Raw genomic sequence first — 19022 nt, forward strand, 5'->3', positions numbered from 1 at the left:
TTTTTTCCTTTTTAATTTCCACTGCATGGGCTCAGAACACTGCATAGATCAAATGGTGCATTGTGCGTGGTGCATATTACCAGGGAAACTGATGACTGAAGTGTGAACCATTAGGACCTTTCATGTGTTTTTAATGGTCGCTGCCTTACATATGTAAAACGCACAGGGCTATTATCACTTCCTTTTAATGAATAAACCCTTACGCTAAAAGAGGCTTCAAATTCGGAGAACATCCATTTAGTCTGATTGAGCTACTCCCAGGGTTCATTTAATAACTATTGCCAGTTAAAGTTACCAGCAGGAAATACTCTGAGTACAGGAAGGGGTAATTTGAAATTAGATACTCAGTGAGGCGTGTCGAGACTCCTATAGCGAAGAGATTGCTGCTCTGGTCCGATGGGATTTTCTTTTTTCCATCAGACCAGACTTGTTGGTTAGCTTGTCTTCAGCTTGTCTTTGTGCTGTCCAGTAAATCTCCAGTCAATCTAGGTTTAGAAGCCTGGTACCCAATCTGGGGTCCGGGACCCGATTGGTGGGAGGTAGAAAGACTGACATATTTCAAACAATTAACAGACTCTGAACGGGATAAAGCAGCATAGAAGATGGATGGATGTAATGTCCCCTACAACCACGATCAGCTATATTTCTCCATATAAATTCACCTTATGTATTTTACTCATAGTTATGGTTCTGTGGCTGTTCGGTTCATGAGTACCTCTCCAACACAGTCTTGGACTAAGCAGCTAAAAAAAACAAACATTAATCTATGTTGGCTGGTCCATACACATTTGTTTACTGGCATGCTTATGTTATTCTACTGGAACATGCCTCATAAAGAAATCTGTGTTTTTCTTTAGCACTTTTCTTACATCATCAATGTGAAGAAAAAAAAAAAAAAAAAACTAAGGTTATAATCTGTTTAGGTTTGACAACAAATTATTATTTGTCAGTCATAACCTTAAGACCAGTACACACCAAGGTAGACAATGCAGAGTAATTTGTGTGATATGCATCTGATTTTTATTCGTAGTTATTACGTATACATTCAAAGGAAGGATCTTTGTCAGAGCAGAAAGCAGGGGATTACAATAGAGTTAAGTAAAATGAGACATGGCTGCACATACATTTCTCGTGTGCTGGTCAAAATTAAGATACAGAAGCTACAGTGCTTTGAAAGTAAGAAATGTGGGCATGCATATTTTATTCAAGTTGGTTATTAAGGCATGGAACGGTTGAAGTTTTCAATACTCATTTTCTGTTTGTTTGGTTGTTTTTTATCCTGATGTTTCTACCCGCTCGGTGTAATGACTGAAAAGTTTGAAAGTACGATCCGAGATGACTTCTCAGATGATGTATCAATACTACATCCAAGTACCCAAAAGCAAAAGCTAATTAATACAGCTTTAAGTGACTATATTTAATATATTAATTGCCTCTTGCTGCCAAATACATCCGTCAATGTACACAGTATCCTTGTACATTTATGAATTATGAGTCTGGCGCCAACATAATAAGGACTCCTGAATCTTATAAGAGTAAAATAAAGATATATTTTCATCTGTTTTGCTCCTGAGATAAGTCATTCACAAAATGACTTGCGTTACTGATTTATCGAAGCCATTCTGTTGTGGAGCCTTGTTTGGAATCTGGCTGGCATGGAGACAAGTGATGATGGAGTGGACGAAATGAGCGAGTTCAAGCAAGAGTCACTCGCAGCATCAGACAAATGAGAACAGCAGCCCTCAGACTGAATATGAGTCACTTTGCAGCAGAACAATCAACATAATGAAAAATGACGTGCTTAATGTGACACTTTGTCTTCTCAATATGGCGCACATTCCTGCATAATTGTTTGCATGTATCGATTTGCCCTGAATGATCTGTCAGGAGTTTTTGCACGTGTTACAGTCTGGGTTTTTATTTACCTGTCTTCGATCCATCGCTCCAACCTCAGACCGTCTTTGCTTCATTATCGTCTTGCTTTTCGAACTTTGATTCGTGTTTTACTTGCAAAAAAGTTGTATAATATGGACATGACAGAAAAACAAGCTGCAGGAAACGTTTGTTTTGGTGAACCGAGAACAGAATGGTCATTACTTTAAATGAATGGCATTTATTTTTTAATTTAATTTAAATTTTCTTTATGTAAAAAGACACCAATTACAACATAGTTGTGCCTGGTATTTCAGGTATACTGGTACACCAGTTCTCACACAAACGTTCATATACTATGGATACATTGATTATAGATTATATGAACTCATATATCCGATACATACTTCGCAGACCACGGATGAATATACATCCAAATATGCTCAACTTCCAACACTGATACTGAAACCTTAAAGGCAATTCAGTGGCCAATGTGTGTATCCATCATAAACATTCTGCACGAGGACTACATGTACTCTTCAAACAGATGACATCATATCTTTCCTGCCTGATTTACAGTATCTAACTAAAGGGATCAAGGACCCACTATATTCGATTGTGTTGATACATTTTGTATTACCGCAAGGAACGTTTTTATGATATTCTTATGATCAATAAAAACATAGCCATGATTTTCAAATCCTTTTCCTTATATTAATTTGATTGGCCCAATTCACTAGAGCCTCAGAGCACATATGTGATGCTGTTTTTGGATAATCTGTCCCAAAATATCTACAATCAGGGGGGTATATGCACAGAACGAATCGACATGAAACTGTAAAGCATAAAACTTGCACAAGCCTGATTTTTACCCACATTTCACATCAGTTTTGTGCACACTAATGCATCACCATTTCTGTCAAACATGTCAATATGAAGACAATAAATGCCATCATTAGCCATCCCAGAGGTTCTCTAGCGACCCCACAGTGGCCCTCTTCACACATGCAACTGTTACACACCGGCGTGGCTATTTATGGCATCTGTAGTGTCAATTATTCATCACGTGCAACTGCAAAACCCTCTGGCAATGATACCTTAATCATCATCATCAAACTTCAGAGGGATAATTAACGATGTATTGAAAGTCTTAGCAGCCCCCATTCGAAACAGAGTTGGGGAAAAAAGAAATGTTTCATGGTGAACGTGAGCATGGAAACACGAGCACAATGAAATAGAGTTGCACCTTCAAGTTGATGCAAGATCAACATTGAGTACATTAAAGTGATTGAAATTCATTGTATGCCGTGCCTTTGACTGACATATTATAAATTACTGTAAAAACTTCAAAACATCACATTCCATGCTCACACAGTCAGCATAAACAGGCAGTGAAAAATGACTGATGACCTAAACAAATATTTCATTATTCAGATTCTGTCTGTCAACTTGCTTCTGATGTATGCCTGAGGCGATCACATTGCCACAGCATATATTAACTCCAAAGATATGCATTTTTTTTTCTTGTCCATCCGGCTTGAGGTTGGAACAGATAGAAATGATATTCATATTTCAAGTAATGGATTTCTCTTTAATTGGTTATGTATCAAAATGAGGTTTTGGATTCTAGGCACTGCGCACGTCCTTATACAGAACTTATTTTTGTCCCATAAATTGTCAATAAAGCATACACTTGAGCTGAATGTCTGAGGTCACATTGTCTTACACTGGTACATTTGCTGCTTCAATATAATACATTATCATAACAAAAAGGAAATCCTAAGAGAAATGGCCCATGTATGGCAAATGTTAGCTTTTGTGTCCTCTAGCAGCATATCTTTTTTCCCCCATTCCATCAACATTTAAAATAATTGTATTGCCTTGAATCTCCCCTGACTTTATTACTTCCTTTCTCTGTTACTCGAGTGCCCACATATCGAAACAAGCTCCCCATTCTGTCGTCTCTCTCTCTCTCTCTCTCTCTCTCTCTCTTTTCACACCAGGCAGAAGAACTTTGCCCGCGGCATCGAGCAGCAGCTCCCAGATGGCATGGTGGTGGCATCGGTGCCAACAGAGGTTCAGTGCCACGAGGAGCTGTCGGACCCTGTGCCTGACCCGGAGTACCTCACGGGTAGGAATCCGATTGTAATAGATCACTGTGTTCATTTCACGCCGCATTATATATCACTGGATGAAGATAAGAGTTTCTAAAACAAAACCCATAATGATATTATAATAAAAATAGATAAAAGCTTTTCGAGTTGCAATATTCATGTGAGGTGTTTTTTGAGATGCCGATGCTTATACCGTCGATGTACTCTGACATTTTTCCAGTGTACTGTCTGGGCAGGTTTCAAAAGTGGTAGAAGTAAGATAATGCCTGCAGATAGAAAATGAAATTCCACCGCCCGTTGTTCTATCAATTTTTTTTTGTCCCTGAAATCATCCCAAATTGCCTCAAAGAAAGGCTGAACACCTCCCCACCAGTCTTTGATTCGCCAATTCATAAAAATGTAAAGCCAAACGCTGGCAGGCACACACTCACACAAACATGTAAAGGTTGGCGCCTTTAGAATAAAAACAAAACAAAACTTTTTAGCTCTATAATCTAGAATGGTTCTGTTGTCTCCTTTTGACAAACTCAAAGCAGCCACACCAGAACAGGAGGCACACCTCTTTCATAGCTGTCCACTAAGAAAACATCATACTTGATTACATGTTTCAAATCTTTGGGGAAACTGTCTTTCTTGTGTTTTAAATTTTGATTGTGATCATGTGGTTTTGGCATTGTAAAGTCATGAGTGGAAGAATAATCTAGAGAAACACTTGTCTATGTCAATACAAGTTTTTCCACCTGAGGTGTTTCCATTAGAACACTTGAGATGGGAAATTGACATAACGATAAAGAGCCCTTCTCATGCTCTTCACAATGAATTTGTTTTCACCAAGTAGACAATAAAGATTAGACAGGCAAAAATAAATATGCATGAGGAATCTATTGGCCCAAGTCTTGTCAATTTGACAATACATGTTATTATTTTTTTAATTTTCTTTTTTCCCCTCATCATTATAGCCTGGGTTTTTGTGGCATCCAACGATGAGCTGTACATTCCATTCAGTTCAGTTATCAGATTTTGTATTGATATTTTTTCACACTCTGAATAACATCTTTCATACTTGTTTTTCTGTATATGGTAAATAGGCCTTTTTTTCATTAATTTGTACTGATTGATGCCACTTTGCATATGTTGTAACATCACAAATCGTTGTTGGTGTCATTCCTGTGCAAGTTTAATTTTAGATAAAAGTGTTTGTATGAAGTTCTGCTCCTTTGGGTATGACATTTATTCAGTAAAGCGTCTAGTACCCAGGTGGCTCCAAACTCAGTCAAAATAAAGTGGAATCGGCTCCTGTCTGACACTCCATTCACCATAGGTATAAAGTGGCACAAAGACTCTTTTATAAATCTAATCATGAGGGAATTGATTTCTAAAAAAGTCGTCTTTTACAAATATCTAATTTGGTTGAGTGACGTCTTGTTGACTTCGGCAGGCACGTTCATACAAAGGTCCATTTTAATGTCAGGTTACGTGAGGATGTGCTATTTAATAGCAACTCATATGAGCTTTGTTTATTTGGTTGGCTTCCATCCTTTAGTATTGGTTGTTTGTGCTAATTAACAAGAGCATTTTCTTCTCCTTGATTTGGAGTGAATTCAGATCTTTAACATGCTGCCTGGGACTATTGACCCACCTTGCATATTTACTGAGGCAGAACATTGAGTGTGCTTCGTTGTACATTGTCAGCATGGTATTTAGCATTGGCTACAGGGAGTACTTTGGGAAAAAAAAACATAAAAAAATCAAGCTTGCTGAGCTTTAAGCTCTCTATTGAACAGCCCCCAGATAATTATTTACCTGTATTATATTTGTTTTCTCACCGATATATACAGTGATGGCTTTTTGCCACAGCAGACACTGACAGGCGGAATCCAGACAATCATATCACCGGTGTACATAGTCATTCTGCAAAGCGTTCCTCACAAGCCGCTCAGAATCGTTAGCTGTCTATCCAGCTCAGTAATGAACGTGAAGGGAAAATACGAAGGACATTAGCAAAATGATTTTTCATGTGGGAAGTGAGTGAGGGAAAGGGGGCAGCTGGGTTGCGCTGCCGCTGTCGGTACTCATTAGTCCGTGGTATGAGAAGCCATCTCCCTGTTCTCTTCATTACCAGCACAGCACATGGCAGCAGTGTTTGAACAGCACACAACTGTCCAGTGTGAAACAGCTGCCGTTACCACAGAGAAAGAAGAAGCAAAAAAAAAAAAAAAAAACTCAGCTCGTCGTATATCAAGTCATTTCCGAAGGCCAAAAATGTGTCCATCTGGTCACCTCATTATCCACAAAGTTTGACGTCTCCTTTTTTTTTTTCTTTTTTTTTGCTTAGTGTGACAGTTTAATGCTCTAAATGTTTGAAATCATGCACAGCAATCATAGACAAAAGCATTTATTTTGCTATGATTGACAAAAAAAGTTGAATCACTCCATTCTAAAAGAAGTTCAAAAATACAGTACGTTGTATATTTTCTCAGTGCTGGAATTTTACTTGGAGAATATACAGGGACTTCTTGAAAAGCGGTTATCAGTAATGGAAGGGTTATCATCCCCTGCCTGCACATAGGTAATAATCCTTTTTCTTGTGTTTTACTCCAGTATGGGGTGTGAAATTAATAATTATGTTCCATCATATTTTGCAGGAATGCTACTTTCAGGCAGCCTGCTGGCTCAAAGCTTACTCCTGGCACCTATGGAACGTCCTTTTAAATGGCCATGCAGTGTAGCAGGCAGCAGATTGCAGGGCGGGTTTATCACTTGTTGATATAACAGCAGAGATACAAGGCCAGTCAAGGCGGCAATTCAAAACGGCACCGTCCGGGGTTACATGCGGGGTGAGCGACAATCAAATGCAACAGTGATTCCAAGTGTCATTTATTTGAAACTTTAGAGGATATTAAAACCGTCTAATCTGAATGGATCTTCTTCCGTCATGTCCCCGAGCCCTTGCCCCCTCCTTTACGGCCCCCTGTCTGTACTGCCTCTGCCTGCACAGCTCAAATCTTTTTATCCCTACATCGCCCCCGGGTTCACAGTGCAGACGGTCCAGAGCTGAGCCCACTACCGCAGCACTCCTCCTCTGGTGCCTGTGTGTTGGGCCCTGGCAGCCACAGGCTTTATTGAAGAGTAATATCATGAATTGAGATATCATTTCAAAGGAGTCAGCAGGGCGCCATAGAAGCACACAGTGTATTCTGGAGCACAGTGGTTTCCACTCTTTCCCCCACAGATTATAGAAGGGAACTGATGCCTGGTGCTAGAGGGTCTGTGGAAAGTACAACGTGGTGGCCCAAGGAAAAGGATGTCGAGAGAAGTGAAAATCCCTCATACCGAGAGCTTAGGTCCTGACATCATGGTCCGTCAGTGCTAACCTCCTGTCCCACTCTTTCCACAAGCATTTTCTTTCAAGACTAGAGACACAATTAGAAATTCTAATAGTTGTAGTCCTCATGGCCACATTGCAAATAAAGAGCTTTGATCAAGTTTAAATGAGCTCACACAAAAAAACTGTTTAAATTACAGTATTGAAAATAACATACAAATGCATTGAATAATCTGTCTTCCTTGCGTATAAAATAAACTTCCACCAGCAGCCAAAGGAAAATGTAAATTTTGAAGTATTTTTATAATCTAAAGTATAGGTATGTATGTATAAGTATAATCCAAATGTATATCTCATCCAAGTAACCATGGATTCAGATATCGATTGTTTTCGGTTTGATTCTGCATTAGAAAAGAAAACCCAAAAAAACGAAAACACGTCAGCAGCAAAACTATAGGCAATAAATTACATTTATTGATGGTTGCTAGTTATCGGTTTCTACATTGAACGTACAACTCTATACAACATCCCTGGGACTGATGCACCTTAAACATTTATTATGACTTTTTTTAATTTCCCCTGAACAACATCACTTCATTAAATTTGACTAAAACTTGAAGTTTGAATTTGTCTCTCTTCTAATTTATTGAAATGCATTTTTTTTTTTTTGCAGCACCCTTACTCAATGTTATCTGTGGAAAACGTCACTCCTCTGCTTTTATCACACATCAAAAATAAAACATGAATGAGTAATAATAAAACCACTTCATGTCAATTAACACCAAGCTTTCCTGAGACAAGATGCAATTCTCACCAAGAGGAATTCTCACCATTTTAAAATGCACGACACTATGTATGTGGCGGTATTTTTCTAACCGACTTTCCTCAAATACATTTTCTAGATTTTCTTAATTCCTAAGAACCCCTGTACTGTGACATGTATGTAGTGAAATTCATAAAAATACCCCAGCTTTACAAACATTTTCCAAGAAGTTTTTACAAAATACGAGTCACAGCGTGCACGTTGCTGTGAATCAATGTTATTTCCATGAACAATTCAGTGTTTTCACAATTTACAACATCACCGCTCTGTAATGAATGGATGCAGAGTGTCTCGCAGCCTCAGTAAGTAGGTGAAGAGCTCAGTGTCTGACAGCAGCTTCACAACACTGTGCAGCGTCTGCTGCGTTGGATGGCATGAGGAAAGAAGGCACCACCCCGGAGCTCTTTCATATTTAAGATGTTTCTCAATAAACTGACACACTGTTCCATTGCCTTGTCAGAAATGATGCAAGTATCATATAAATGCCTCATGAAAGCTGACAAGCAATCACTCACAGTCTAAAAATGCACTGTGTGGTGCTTCAGGCAGAACAAATGTGTTACATAGAAGAGTTCATATTTGGGCTGTATGCTTATTTTCACACAAGGAGTAAACAAAGTAAGAGGAAACATTTTGTAATATTATCCAGTTCTGAGCCCTGGAATATGCATTACTCTGCATTTGGTGTTTGTATGTGTGCGTCAGTCAGTTTTGAGTCATGGCAAGTAATATTGTATTGACTATACTTTTTCTTTTTTTTTTTTTTTTTAACTGTTCAGCTTTGATGTGCTAATGACTGATTTGCCCGTAACTCATTCAGAAAAAAAGGAAGTCTGCCCTGTCCTTCTCTTGCTCTGCCTTAAATTCTTGTTTATTTAATCATAATCATCAGATATCCTTTATCACTGACAATTTGTTGTCAGCCCAGTATGACTTATCTGTTTACTTGTGCACACCTAAAAGCCACTGAATTACAGTTTTCAAGGGAAGTTTTCGTAAGCTTTCTCCTCAAAGCATTTAATAACCATCATGTCTGCAGTGGAACCAACTTCCTTCTGACAGATTGACAGATTATCCACATTTTTCCCCTCAAGATAAAGACTTAAAATATTTTACTGAATCGAAATATTTCAACAGATTTTATAATTTTTCTTTTACTTCATTAACACAATCATGTATTGGATTATCACTCAGTCTTGTTAATTATATGCCTTCTATTATTGCCATTTTTAAAATGACTCTTTGCACAAGGCTGGGGTTATTTTCTGCAGTGATGTGATTGCCTGTATTTTGATAAATTAGATACGCAGGGTTCAAGTTTTCACTAATGAATTCATGTTTTCGGAGTTTGTTGTTTACGGGTTTATTGTCGTCTTCATGTTATTTCATCAAGGACTTCAAATCTGCCATTAGCATCAGGACTAAAATTAACAAAGGAATAACTGATGTGTGTATATGATTATAGTCTCTCACAGTGATACATGTGCATAATTGCCTTGAACTTACTGGTCTGCCTTCAAGGGTGGACCCTTCATGACCACTGTGCAATACTAGCTGGTGAGCACAATGGAGCCTGCATATTGCATGGATGTCAATATTGCATAAGCAACTGTTTGCTATAAAGTTGCGATACCAGCGTGATGGAGGAGATACACTCTCCAATTTCAGTGGGCTCAGATGGTGGATGGGCACTCAAAAAGATATCTGTCATTGAGGCTTTTACTGTGTGGTCCTGTGTACGACAGTGAAATGGGTTTGTGGATAGCCAATTTGGTGCAATTGGTAATATAATATAATGCGATCATCAATGCATGGACAGATTGTAATGGAGGTAAAACACAACACTAGACAATGTGTGGTATTCCTTAATCCAACATTGTGGCAAAACAATGCCATTGTCCTTCTTATCAAAGTGTGACACCGTCGGCGTCACACTATGTCAATGGGTGTCACCTCCGATTCAGTTGAGGTTGACATTGTGCAATGAAACTTGGTGTCATACCAAAGTTTATGATATGTCCTACAGTGTGTGAAGTAAATAATGCAGTGTGTCCCTATAAAAACCTCAGTATGATCCGAAAAGACAAACAACAATGACTGCATTCTTATTTGCCGTATCTATCTGCACTTGTCCTTTTTCTAATGGGACATACTGCCTAACTGAGCAGCATGTGTGAAACCTATTGCTTTTCATTCTGGTGCCAGTGGTAGCCGGTCAGAGCAGCCACACAGCGTGTGTGAGACATGCGTATCTGCTCCCGCCTTAATAGAAAAGTCCCGTGTGGAGCCATTTCTCATGCACAAGTGGCAGAAATCCACTTTGAATGGAAACTGATCTTCTCGACATAAGATCAGTTTCTATTCATATTGACGTCCTATGACTGAGGTTACTGAAAATTTACATTTCACTGTAGTCTGCGTCTCTATGTATGTCTAGAGAGTATTGTTAAAACCATCTTCTGCCTTTCGTCCATGTGATGAAATAAAAAAAAAGAGCGATTTAAGTCAAAGAAGTAGAGGGAGCCTGCACTTTAATAGTGAATTCACAGCCCCTTGTAGTTATTCATTTTTGCCTTCTTTTTGCTTACCCCCCATCTAACTCTTTCAAATAAACGAAATGAAATAAATGTAACCGGAGCAGTGGAAAAAGCGATCATGATTCTTTGGGAGATTCATTGTTAGTGGTTCAACAATCCTTGAGGTGTTTGAACTGATTAAAAAAAAAAAACACATGAATGCTATACCGGCGTCCAGGTTTCTGCAGGTATGCCTCTGTAATATCAGTATTGGCACTGAATATGGAAGAAACACATTTCCATCCAAAAACTGTTCAAAGCTGAATTTTCTTTAGGCCAACAACTGATGAGCTGCCAACATAATCATTGAGTCAGTGGTACCGATCAACAGTCTCGTCACTCCCTATGTGGATCTATTATGGTTATTATGTTCTACGGGGCAGTAACAATTTTACTTATTGGCCCTTAAACAGATGGCCCGTCATACGCTCATTTAATTTTTTTTTCACAAACAGTTGCTAGTTTTCGGCTGTGCAACAGCAACTTATGTGAAAGGCAGAGGAAAACCTTGTTTCAGCTTAGAAACCTTGGCCGGGAACGTGGTGACAACCAGCCACAGGAAGTCACTTGGGGCATCTTCTCACCTTACTGCACCTGTTCTCTTGGCCCGCACATTTCCAGCCTGTGCACAGACACAAGCGCCCAACACAATGCTCTCCAGCCTGGGCTGGCTGGCTCGCCGCCACCTTCACTCGTCTCCTGGCAGGCCTTCAGCACGCTCACTGTCCCTGCAGTTAATTGCAAAGCTCAGGTAATTGTCCATGGGGTAGACAGACGTGCAGGGGCAGCGTCGGCAAGAGGAACGTCTGTTGAGCTGCGATGAGCGCGTGCCACCCCCTCCGTCCCTTGCTGATTCGGCCAGGTTTTGGTTTCTATGGTCAGTGTATTTGTCACAATGTCAGCACTCCTTGCTCCAGCCCTCACTGGGGTGAATTCATTCATCTTCCTATTCATCTCCGCGCTTGGAAGCCATTCATCATGAGGCCAGAGACCTCCATCAATTATTCCGATGGGAGAAAGAGTGTGGAAAGAGAGGCTTTTGAAAGGCAAATACATCTTGATTTAATTGGAAAGCAAGTATGCTCAAGGCTGCTAAGCAGATTTCCCCCAAGATGGAGCTTGAGAGAGACAACGGACAAAGAAAAGTGTGTGTGTGTGTGGGGGGGGCAGAGAGAAAGGTGGAAAGAAAGGATGTGATGGGTTTGAAGGAAAAGAAAGCGAAGAACAAAGACCTGAAACTGGACCCAACAAGTGCCTGAGTGACAGACATTTGTCTCTGCAGTCACAGACCCGTAACAAAAGAGCACATTGGTGGAGGTTAGAAGGTCAACAGAGGGGACTTGACCAGCTCTCATCTTCTAACAGCCACATATTATGACAACCTCATCCATCTACAGCTCAGACTTTCCATCTGTATCTTTTGAATGGTGCGTTTGCGTCCACGTGTGCACCAACAGAGATGTTGACGGAATGCCAGAGGTGAGATTGTCGCCCCTGCCAGTCGACACTGCTTTGGAGCCCATCCCCTGTCATTTGGTGTCAATGCTGCGGATTTATGCTGATAGGTTTGGAGAAATGGCTGACACAAGAGTTTAGGTGCTCAGAAGGAGAGGTTTTCAAACAAGAGAGACAGGATAGATGATGTGACTGAAATTTTGTTTTTGAGTTTTCTGGGAGGGCATTTTTGTTTTTTTTATGTGAGTGCCTATAGAGTAAAATTTATGACACAAATTCCTGAGTCTGTATCCTCCTTCAGAAAATCATTGACATTGAACAGAAGGGAAGACATAACAATAAGTTTTCCCATATGTGTTTAAGGATTGTAATGAAACACCAAATTGAGCTGAATTATTAGTGCACCTGTCTGCGAGCAGTCACAAACGCCTTCAAGTGATTAAGTCTAATTTTTGCAATCATTGTCTTACACCATCAAATCATTTTTTTAAAGCTTCACATTTTTTAACAATATTCCGTTTAGTTTTGTTGATAAAGATAAAAATACATATGGTGAGCAAAAGCTTCACACTTCAGCACATTCAACCCGAGCAATGCATTTTTGGACAACCTTGTATTTGATTAAGTCTGAGAGTCAAGTACCACTTTCTTCATATAAAGCTGTCGCACCTTCCCTCCTGCTGAATGTCATACAATAAGGCTCTGCACATTTTACATCCTGTGATTCACGGTACTCTCTATGCACTGGTGTATGTAAAAGTTTAGGGGAAATCAAAACAGGCCTTCAAGAATTACAAAGCCTTTATGTCTGTATTCTTATGAAATATGACATCGCCGATTACCACTGTTGTCTATAAATCCCATCTATTGTTATTGCTTTTTGAACTGCGTGGCATGCCAGACAGCTTGAATGTGCTCTGCATGTTGATGGTTGGCACACTGACCCTGATTTCTAGGCACTGTGCCGTTCTGAACTTTTGAGGGGACGTTTCACAAATACAGTTAACAACACTGCAACACTCTTAATCAAGTCAACTGGCTTTTTTTTTTTTTTTTTTTTACATGTTTTCTCCTTTGAGTCAGGAAATTGAAAGAAAAAGAAAATGTATTCAGTCTTTATTAGCAATTCATCTCATTTTATGAAACGCTTTGAATTCCTCATGTTGTGCTCCATTAGCAATGTTACACAGATTCCATCAATTCCAAGCTTGGGAGCCTTCCTGCGTGGGGCCGAATTAGCATGTTCACTCGGTGCGTGCGTTGGTTTTCTATTGGTGCTCTCACAGTTCAAAAACATGCCTTTGCTGTTAATTTATCACTCCAAAAACTGAGCTCAGCTCCAGCTCCCAGCAACCCTATTTTGGATGAAGCAGTGGAGAGTGGCCTGGCTGGCGCAATCTCCAGGTCACTAATCATCCACACCAGGTAGCAGGACAATGAGCATGGAGACGAAGATAAGACACAGATACCCTTCAAACATTTGAGATGTTAACATTTAAATGTTAATGGGACTAACCATTATTGATCGTGAATAATTGCGTCTGTAACCATTGTTTTCGGACTTGCCTAAAATGACTTTAACTAGCCTAGTCCACCTGTTGGCATGCTTAGCACCATCACCTTACATCATCACGTCCTAGGCTTGAACCTGTGGCGATGCTTTTCGTACCCAGTTTGCATTTTCTCCCTGTGCATGCATGAGATGACTCCTGGCACTTCCTTTGACATTCCAAAGACACACGTCTCTAGATTCCTCATGGATGTGAGTTGAGCGCATGTGTCTGTCATTGCCAGTCTCTCAGCGTTAGCCTTGCGAAGAACTGGCGCCCTGTCTCTTTCTCTTTTTGTCTGCTGTAGCACCGGCTCCAACCTCCTGCCACTATAACTTGGAGATGGTGGATGTTGAAGATGGATGAATGTGTGCGATTGGATGTATATGTGCTCAAGCAGACACTTAAGCTGAAATGTATGAAATCACTGTTGGGTGAACTTCAAACTTTTTTTCTATTAGAATTTCACTTGACATTTATACTGAAAGGTTGAGACACAAAGTTAAATGCCAATTGTTCCAAACTCGGCTCCAATCCATTAATAATACATGGTTATTGGTCCGGGTTGCAGTTTAGGCTAATGAATATCATTGCAATCAGTGCATTTTAATATTTAGAACCTTGATTAGATTGGAGTTGATCACATAATCCTCTTGAAGTCACCCTCTATATTTATTTATTTATTTATGATTTTTGTAGCCCGGGCAGGCTGAGTTCATTTCATCAAGGTCATTCTTTGTGTTACAGTATTCCCCTCATCTTGTCATGTTCAACCCGGGCTCCCCTCGGGTTCTGCCCAACGGCCTCTCCCCATGCTGCCAGCCTTTAGATATGTCAGCACAGAGATGGCACATAATCTATATTTTATAAGGCCTTGATATAATTGGTGGCAGCGAGGGAAGGTCATGCCTTCAGGGGACCTCGTCTTTCCTGCAAACAACCGCCCCTCTAGTCAAGAGTGTGAATCGGACACGGTGAGGCAGGCAGACCAAGGGAGTACAGTGAAGATGCAGAAAGTGATCGAGCGCAGCAATTATTCAGCATTTATTTACTTTGAAAAACATGCGTGGGATATAATTCATTCAGCACAGAAACACATTTTGGAGCAAAGTCTTCGGCGATGAAAGCAGTCATGGCTCACAGGACTGAGAGTTCGTGTCAGACGTAAAAATATTTGGCGTATTTTCACTTTATGAAGTGGAAGTTCTTGAAAGTTATATGCTTTTTTTTTTTTTCTTTTTTTTTTATTAAACATAGGAGGCCTTCAAATGAAGATACTTCCCTCGTGAATGTTAGTTTCACGAGAGAGCTCCCCAGCACTAATTACTGAGCTCCCCAGTACTAATTGCTAAGCAGTTCATTCTGACTCTTTGGATGACATATACAAGATCTGTTCATTGCTGCAATTCGGCTTTCTCACCCACTTTATTCATGGGCTTCTTTCTTGTTAAATTGGAAACCACAGCTTTAACATCTGTCTCCTGCTATCTCCGGTATTAAAGCGGTTTTAATGGGATTTATTGACATGGATCTTAAGATACAACAGCAACATAGCCCAAAGGGGATAACAACATTGCATCACCAACCAGAGAGAAATTAATCATTTTGGTTTACTACAGGCAAGTGAGTGAGTGAGTGACAACTGTTCCTCTCCTTGTTTTTATTCTGTTATCAGATTACAATCAACTTATTACTATATGTTTTGTTCCAAATGTATACGCATAATTGCACAATCAATAAGCTATTAACAACCATTTATATGCAGCAGTGTTCATCATAAAACTGTAACTCATTAAGCTATTTTTTGTTTCCTATTAATAAATCTAAATCAATGACTCATCCTGATGGCATGATATTAACATTAAGACATGAAAGGGACAAGATGAAATCAACACTGACACTTTCAGCAAAGTTTGGGCTTCGGTAATCTTTCTTTTTTTAATATCTATATATCCCAGCTGGGTAACAGCTGAGAGAGCACGCACAAAGACATCATCAAACAATACAATACCAAAAAAAATATATATTATGAAAGTCTGTCACTGATACAATCTATGAAACAATCTTCGATTACTGACACAGTTTAATCAGATGGTGGTGGAGTGTTTGGATGCCGAGTTAAACAGGCTCGGCTCTATTTAGATTTCCATCGTCTGCAGTGAGCCACCAAGCAAACATTCACCAGGGAAGCGGCTCCACTCTCACTGCATTGGTTTGCGGGTTAGATTATTAATTAACAACTATTAATTAGCAACTCGGCTGCAGCACCATTATGCAGCATGGAAACCTACCTGGAAAAGTCCCCCGAGTGGTGTTGAGTGCTGGTGTGGTCCTCGCACGTCAGTGCGAAAGCTCTAAGCACTGTCAGCTCGTGACAAGTAGGCTACAGCAAGTTTGTTTACTTTGTCGCTTGTTCTCTAGCGTGAGCCGAGCCCCGCGAGCTGCTGTCAGTCACACAGCATCACAGTCCTGCAGCCAAACCACAAGCAAAAAAAGCAGCATTTCTCTTTTTTGGAGAGCTTCTTTATCCCAAATCACGACGTGGGAATACCGGCGAATCTAAAAGATGATTGAAAAGTTAATTATCTCAAAACATATTAACTAAAAAAGGTGAAATAATTCAATACATTTCATTGTTTATTATGGCTATTTCCCTTTTTTTTGTCAGTATTGCATGATATTGAATGTTTTTTTTCTAATGTTTGGAGAAATTATTTTTATGATTTGAATGACATAATGTGAAATGCAGAATAAATAAGACAAAAATAACTGAATAGTTTGGGTTGATCACTATATCAATAACTTGAATTTTGCAGCTCCAGGAGAGAGTTGACTTAATCAACTCCATGCCGCTGGTTAGCTTGATTTTATAATCATGTTCCATAAAATATTGAGTACATTTTTGTGTTTACAGTTTAAATCTCCAAAATAAGTCAAGCTGTCAGATCCACATGAATGTTGTTTTGGCTTTTGAAATCCACCGTAGAGTACAAGAAAGTTTGAATCAGTATTTGAGCGGAATGATTCACAGACACGTCGGCTCGTGCAGTGCGCTCAATGTTTTATTGCTTGTTGCATATACAGTTGCGGTAGTACGCTCAAGTTTATATTAAAAGTTGATGTGACTGGCCGCGGCGCTTCAGTGACACAAGCACACCCAAATTGGAGCGAGCAGAAGTAATAAATAAATAAATAAATAAAAGAATGATGGAATGCCGTTATGATCCAGTGCAGAGTAAGTTTCTTTATCAGCAACAAATGGTGTGAGTTGTTCATCTTCGGAGGTTGCCGAAGGGCATTCACAGCCCATCATTTCACCAGCCCTGTCATCACTGCCCTTCCCTCTCCTCCCCTCCTCTCTCTCCGCCCCTCCCCCCAGCTGAGGAGAAAATATAAACAGTTAATGCTGACACGGTAGCTTCGATGACTTTTCCCTTGACTTCAGTGAGAGCAATCAGCCACGATTGCACGCGGTGTCGAGCGACACGGGTGCCGCCTTTATTTACATTTCACACACAGGCACTCATGGAAATTCATGGTGAACGTCAGCAAGCCCCCACCTTGACAGCCTGCGCTCTGACCCGACGACGTTGCTGCACTTTAGCCACACTTTGCCCGCTGAGGGGGCTGCAACCACGTAACGCTTCCTGTCACTTCGCTCTCAGCACTGCACTACTTTTCTGCTTTGTCAGTCTCCGCGGGTCTCTTTTGCCTAAGTGCTCCTCTTGTCTTCCTCGTCTTCTCTTTCTTTCTCTCTGTCAGCCCTGATAAAGTAACTTCATCGTCAACCCGGAGTTCATCACGATGCTTGTAGGTTCACAGATGTATGTGATTTAGTCAAACAAATCAGTTCATGAAATACTCGATTGTATTTTAAGTATTTGTTTTCAAAATTGTAATTGAATGTCTTTTTATGTAAAAAAAAAAATGTACATTGCATCTCGTTTCAGTTTTATGCAAAACTGTAGTGTTTTGACACCCTTGGATCCACAGTAACTTCAAACACAAATTGATGCTACTAATTCTAATTCCCCTCTTTTGTTTTTCCGCATCCCGGGAAATGTGAGTAACACACATTCTGTGTGTTGATGTTTGCAGTGTTTAACCAAAGAAAAACAACTTTTCTTTGAATTACAATTTCTTAGTATCATTCACACTTCAAAAGTGTTAATATTTGGATATTTACTACTCTTTAATATTTTCATATCGCCCCCATGTGGGATGGCTAAAATCTGAGCTTATAACAATTGCTACAAAATCTTTGTTTGGGCTACAGATTACTTAAAAGAACATTTGAGGCATAGTTTCAGTAAGTGTTCTGCAATGACTTCATTAAAAAGAAAAAAATATGAGTTATTGATGCTGAAGAACTAAGAGGAATAAATGTCCTCTCTTTTACAAACCAGGCTTGAGGTGAAAGAAGCGGGTGCAATATAAAAATACCAGAAGGAATTTTGGTGAACCAAGTTATTTATTTTTTGTCTTCTGAAACAATTAAAACAAAGTAGCTGCAAAAGAACCAAATAAAATAGTGCCAACAAAGTAAGCGGCTTACAGCAAACAAATACTAAACAGGTGAATTTAAGGAGACCCTAACAAAAAGACAGAGCTCTATTTACACGTACTCGGGTATTAAAAAAAACTGTGATATTTCTCTGCCTTTGAGTCTTGCATTCACACATAAACGCAGCTAGAGTCACCACAAATGAGGATTCCTGAAAACTCCAGCCACAGTGGAGATCTGGAAAAAGCTATGTGTCTCTGTTTGCATCTAAAGGGGGGCCGGCAGATATTTATGTCACCATTAGTGACATGGTGTTTTTTTTCATAGATTCTGATTGGCTATTATGGCTTCATGATCTGCACTACACTGCGTCCTGCAGGTTTGGCATAACCAGGTGGATATGCAGGTCCGTGTCAATGAAGATTTATTTTTGTAAACATAGAGGGGGAAATATCTGTTTTTGTAAAAACCCAGGTAGGCATAAACGTGGCCTAAAACTACACTAAAACAAAAGAGCTGAGGAAAAAAATAAGAAACCAATTAGCAATGGGCACTCTCTGCTCCTCTCCTCTCCAAAGGGGTGGGGCTTCCCAGGAGTTCAAGAAGCCCGTCAATTCTCTAACGTTGATCAGCCGTCATCTGGGTCCATGGCCACACCAATCGCTGTGTGGCTCTCCAGCAAGGCTTCCTCTTTCAGCCAATGATGCGCTGCCATGACCACGGCGACCTGTCAAATCCTTGACACACAGCTGACAACAGTTACGCACACGATTAGGGGAGGCTGCTGAGGGCAGCAACACGCC

At 40.0% G+C, this 19022-nt stretch overlaps 1 protein-coding gene across 3 annotated transcripts in view; it reads left to right on the plus strand.

The window, feature by feature from the left end:
- The window catches only part of astn1 (astrotactin 1), a gene marked incomplete at its 3' end in the record, with an annotated part of 367742 nt that overhangs the window by 186940 nt on the left and 161780 nt on the right, over positions 1-19022 (plus strand). For all 3 annotated transcript variants that reach the window (XM_080461072.1, XM_080461073.1, XM_080461074.1), the window contains exon 15: positions 3876-4003. In XM_080461072.1, the coding sequence (XP_080317198.1) occupies positions 3876-4003 (128 nt within the window). The remainder of the gene's footprint in view (positions 1-3875; positions 4004-19022) is intronic.

Source organism: Lipophrys pholis, assembly GCF_963383615.2.
Source record: "Lipophrys pholis genome assembly, chromosome: 1".
NCBI classification, from domain to species: Eukaryota; Metazoa; Chordata; class Actinopteri; order Blenniiformes; family Blenniidae; genus Lipophrys; species Lipophrys pholis.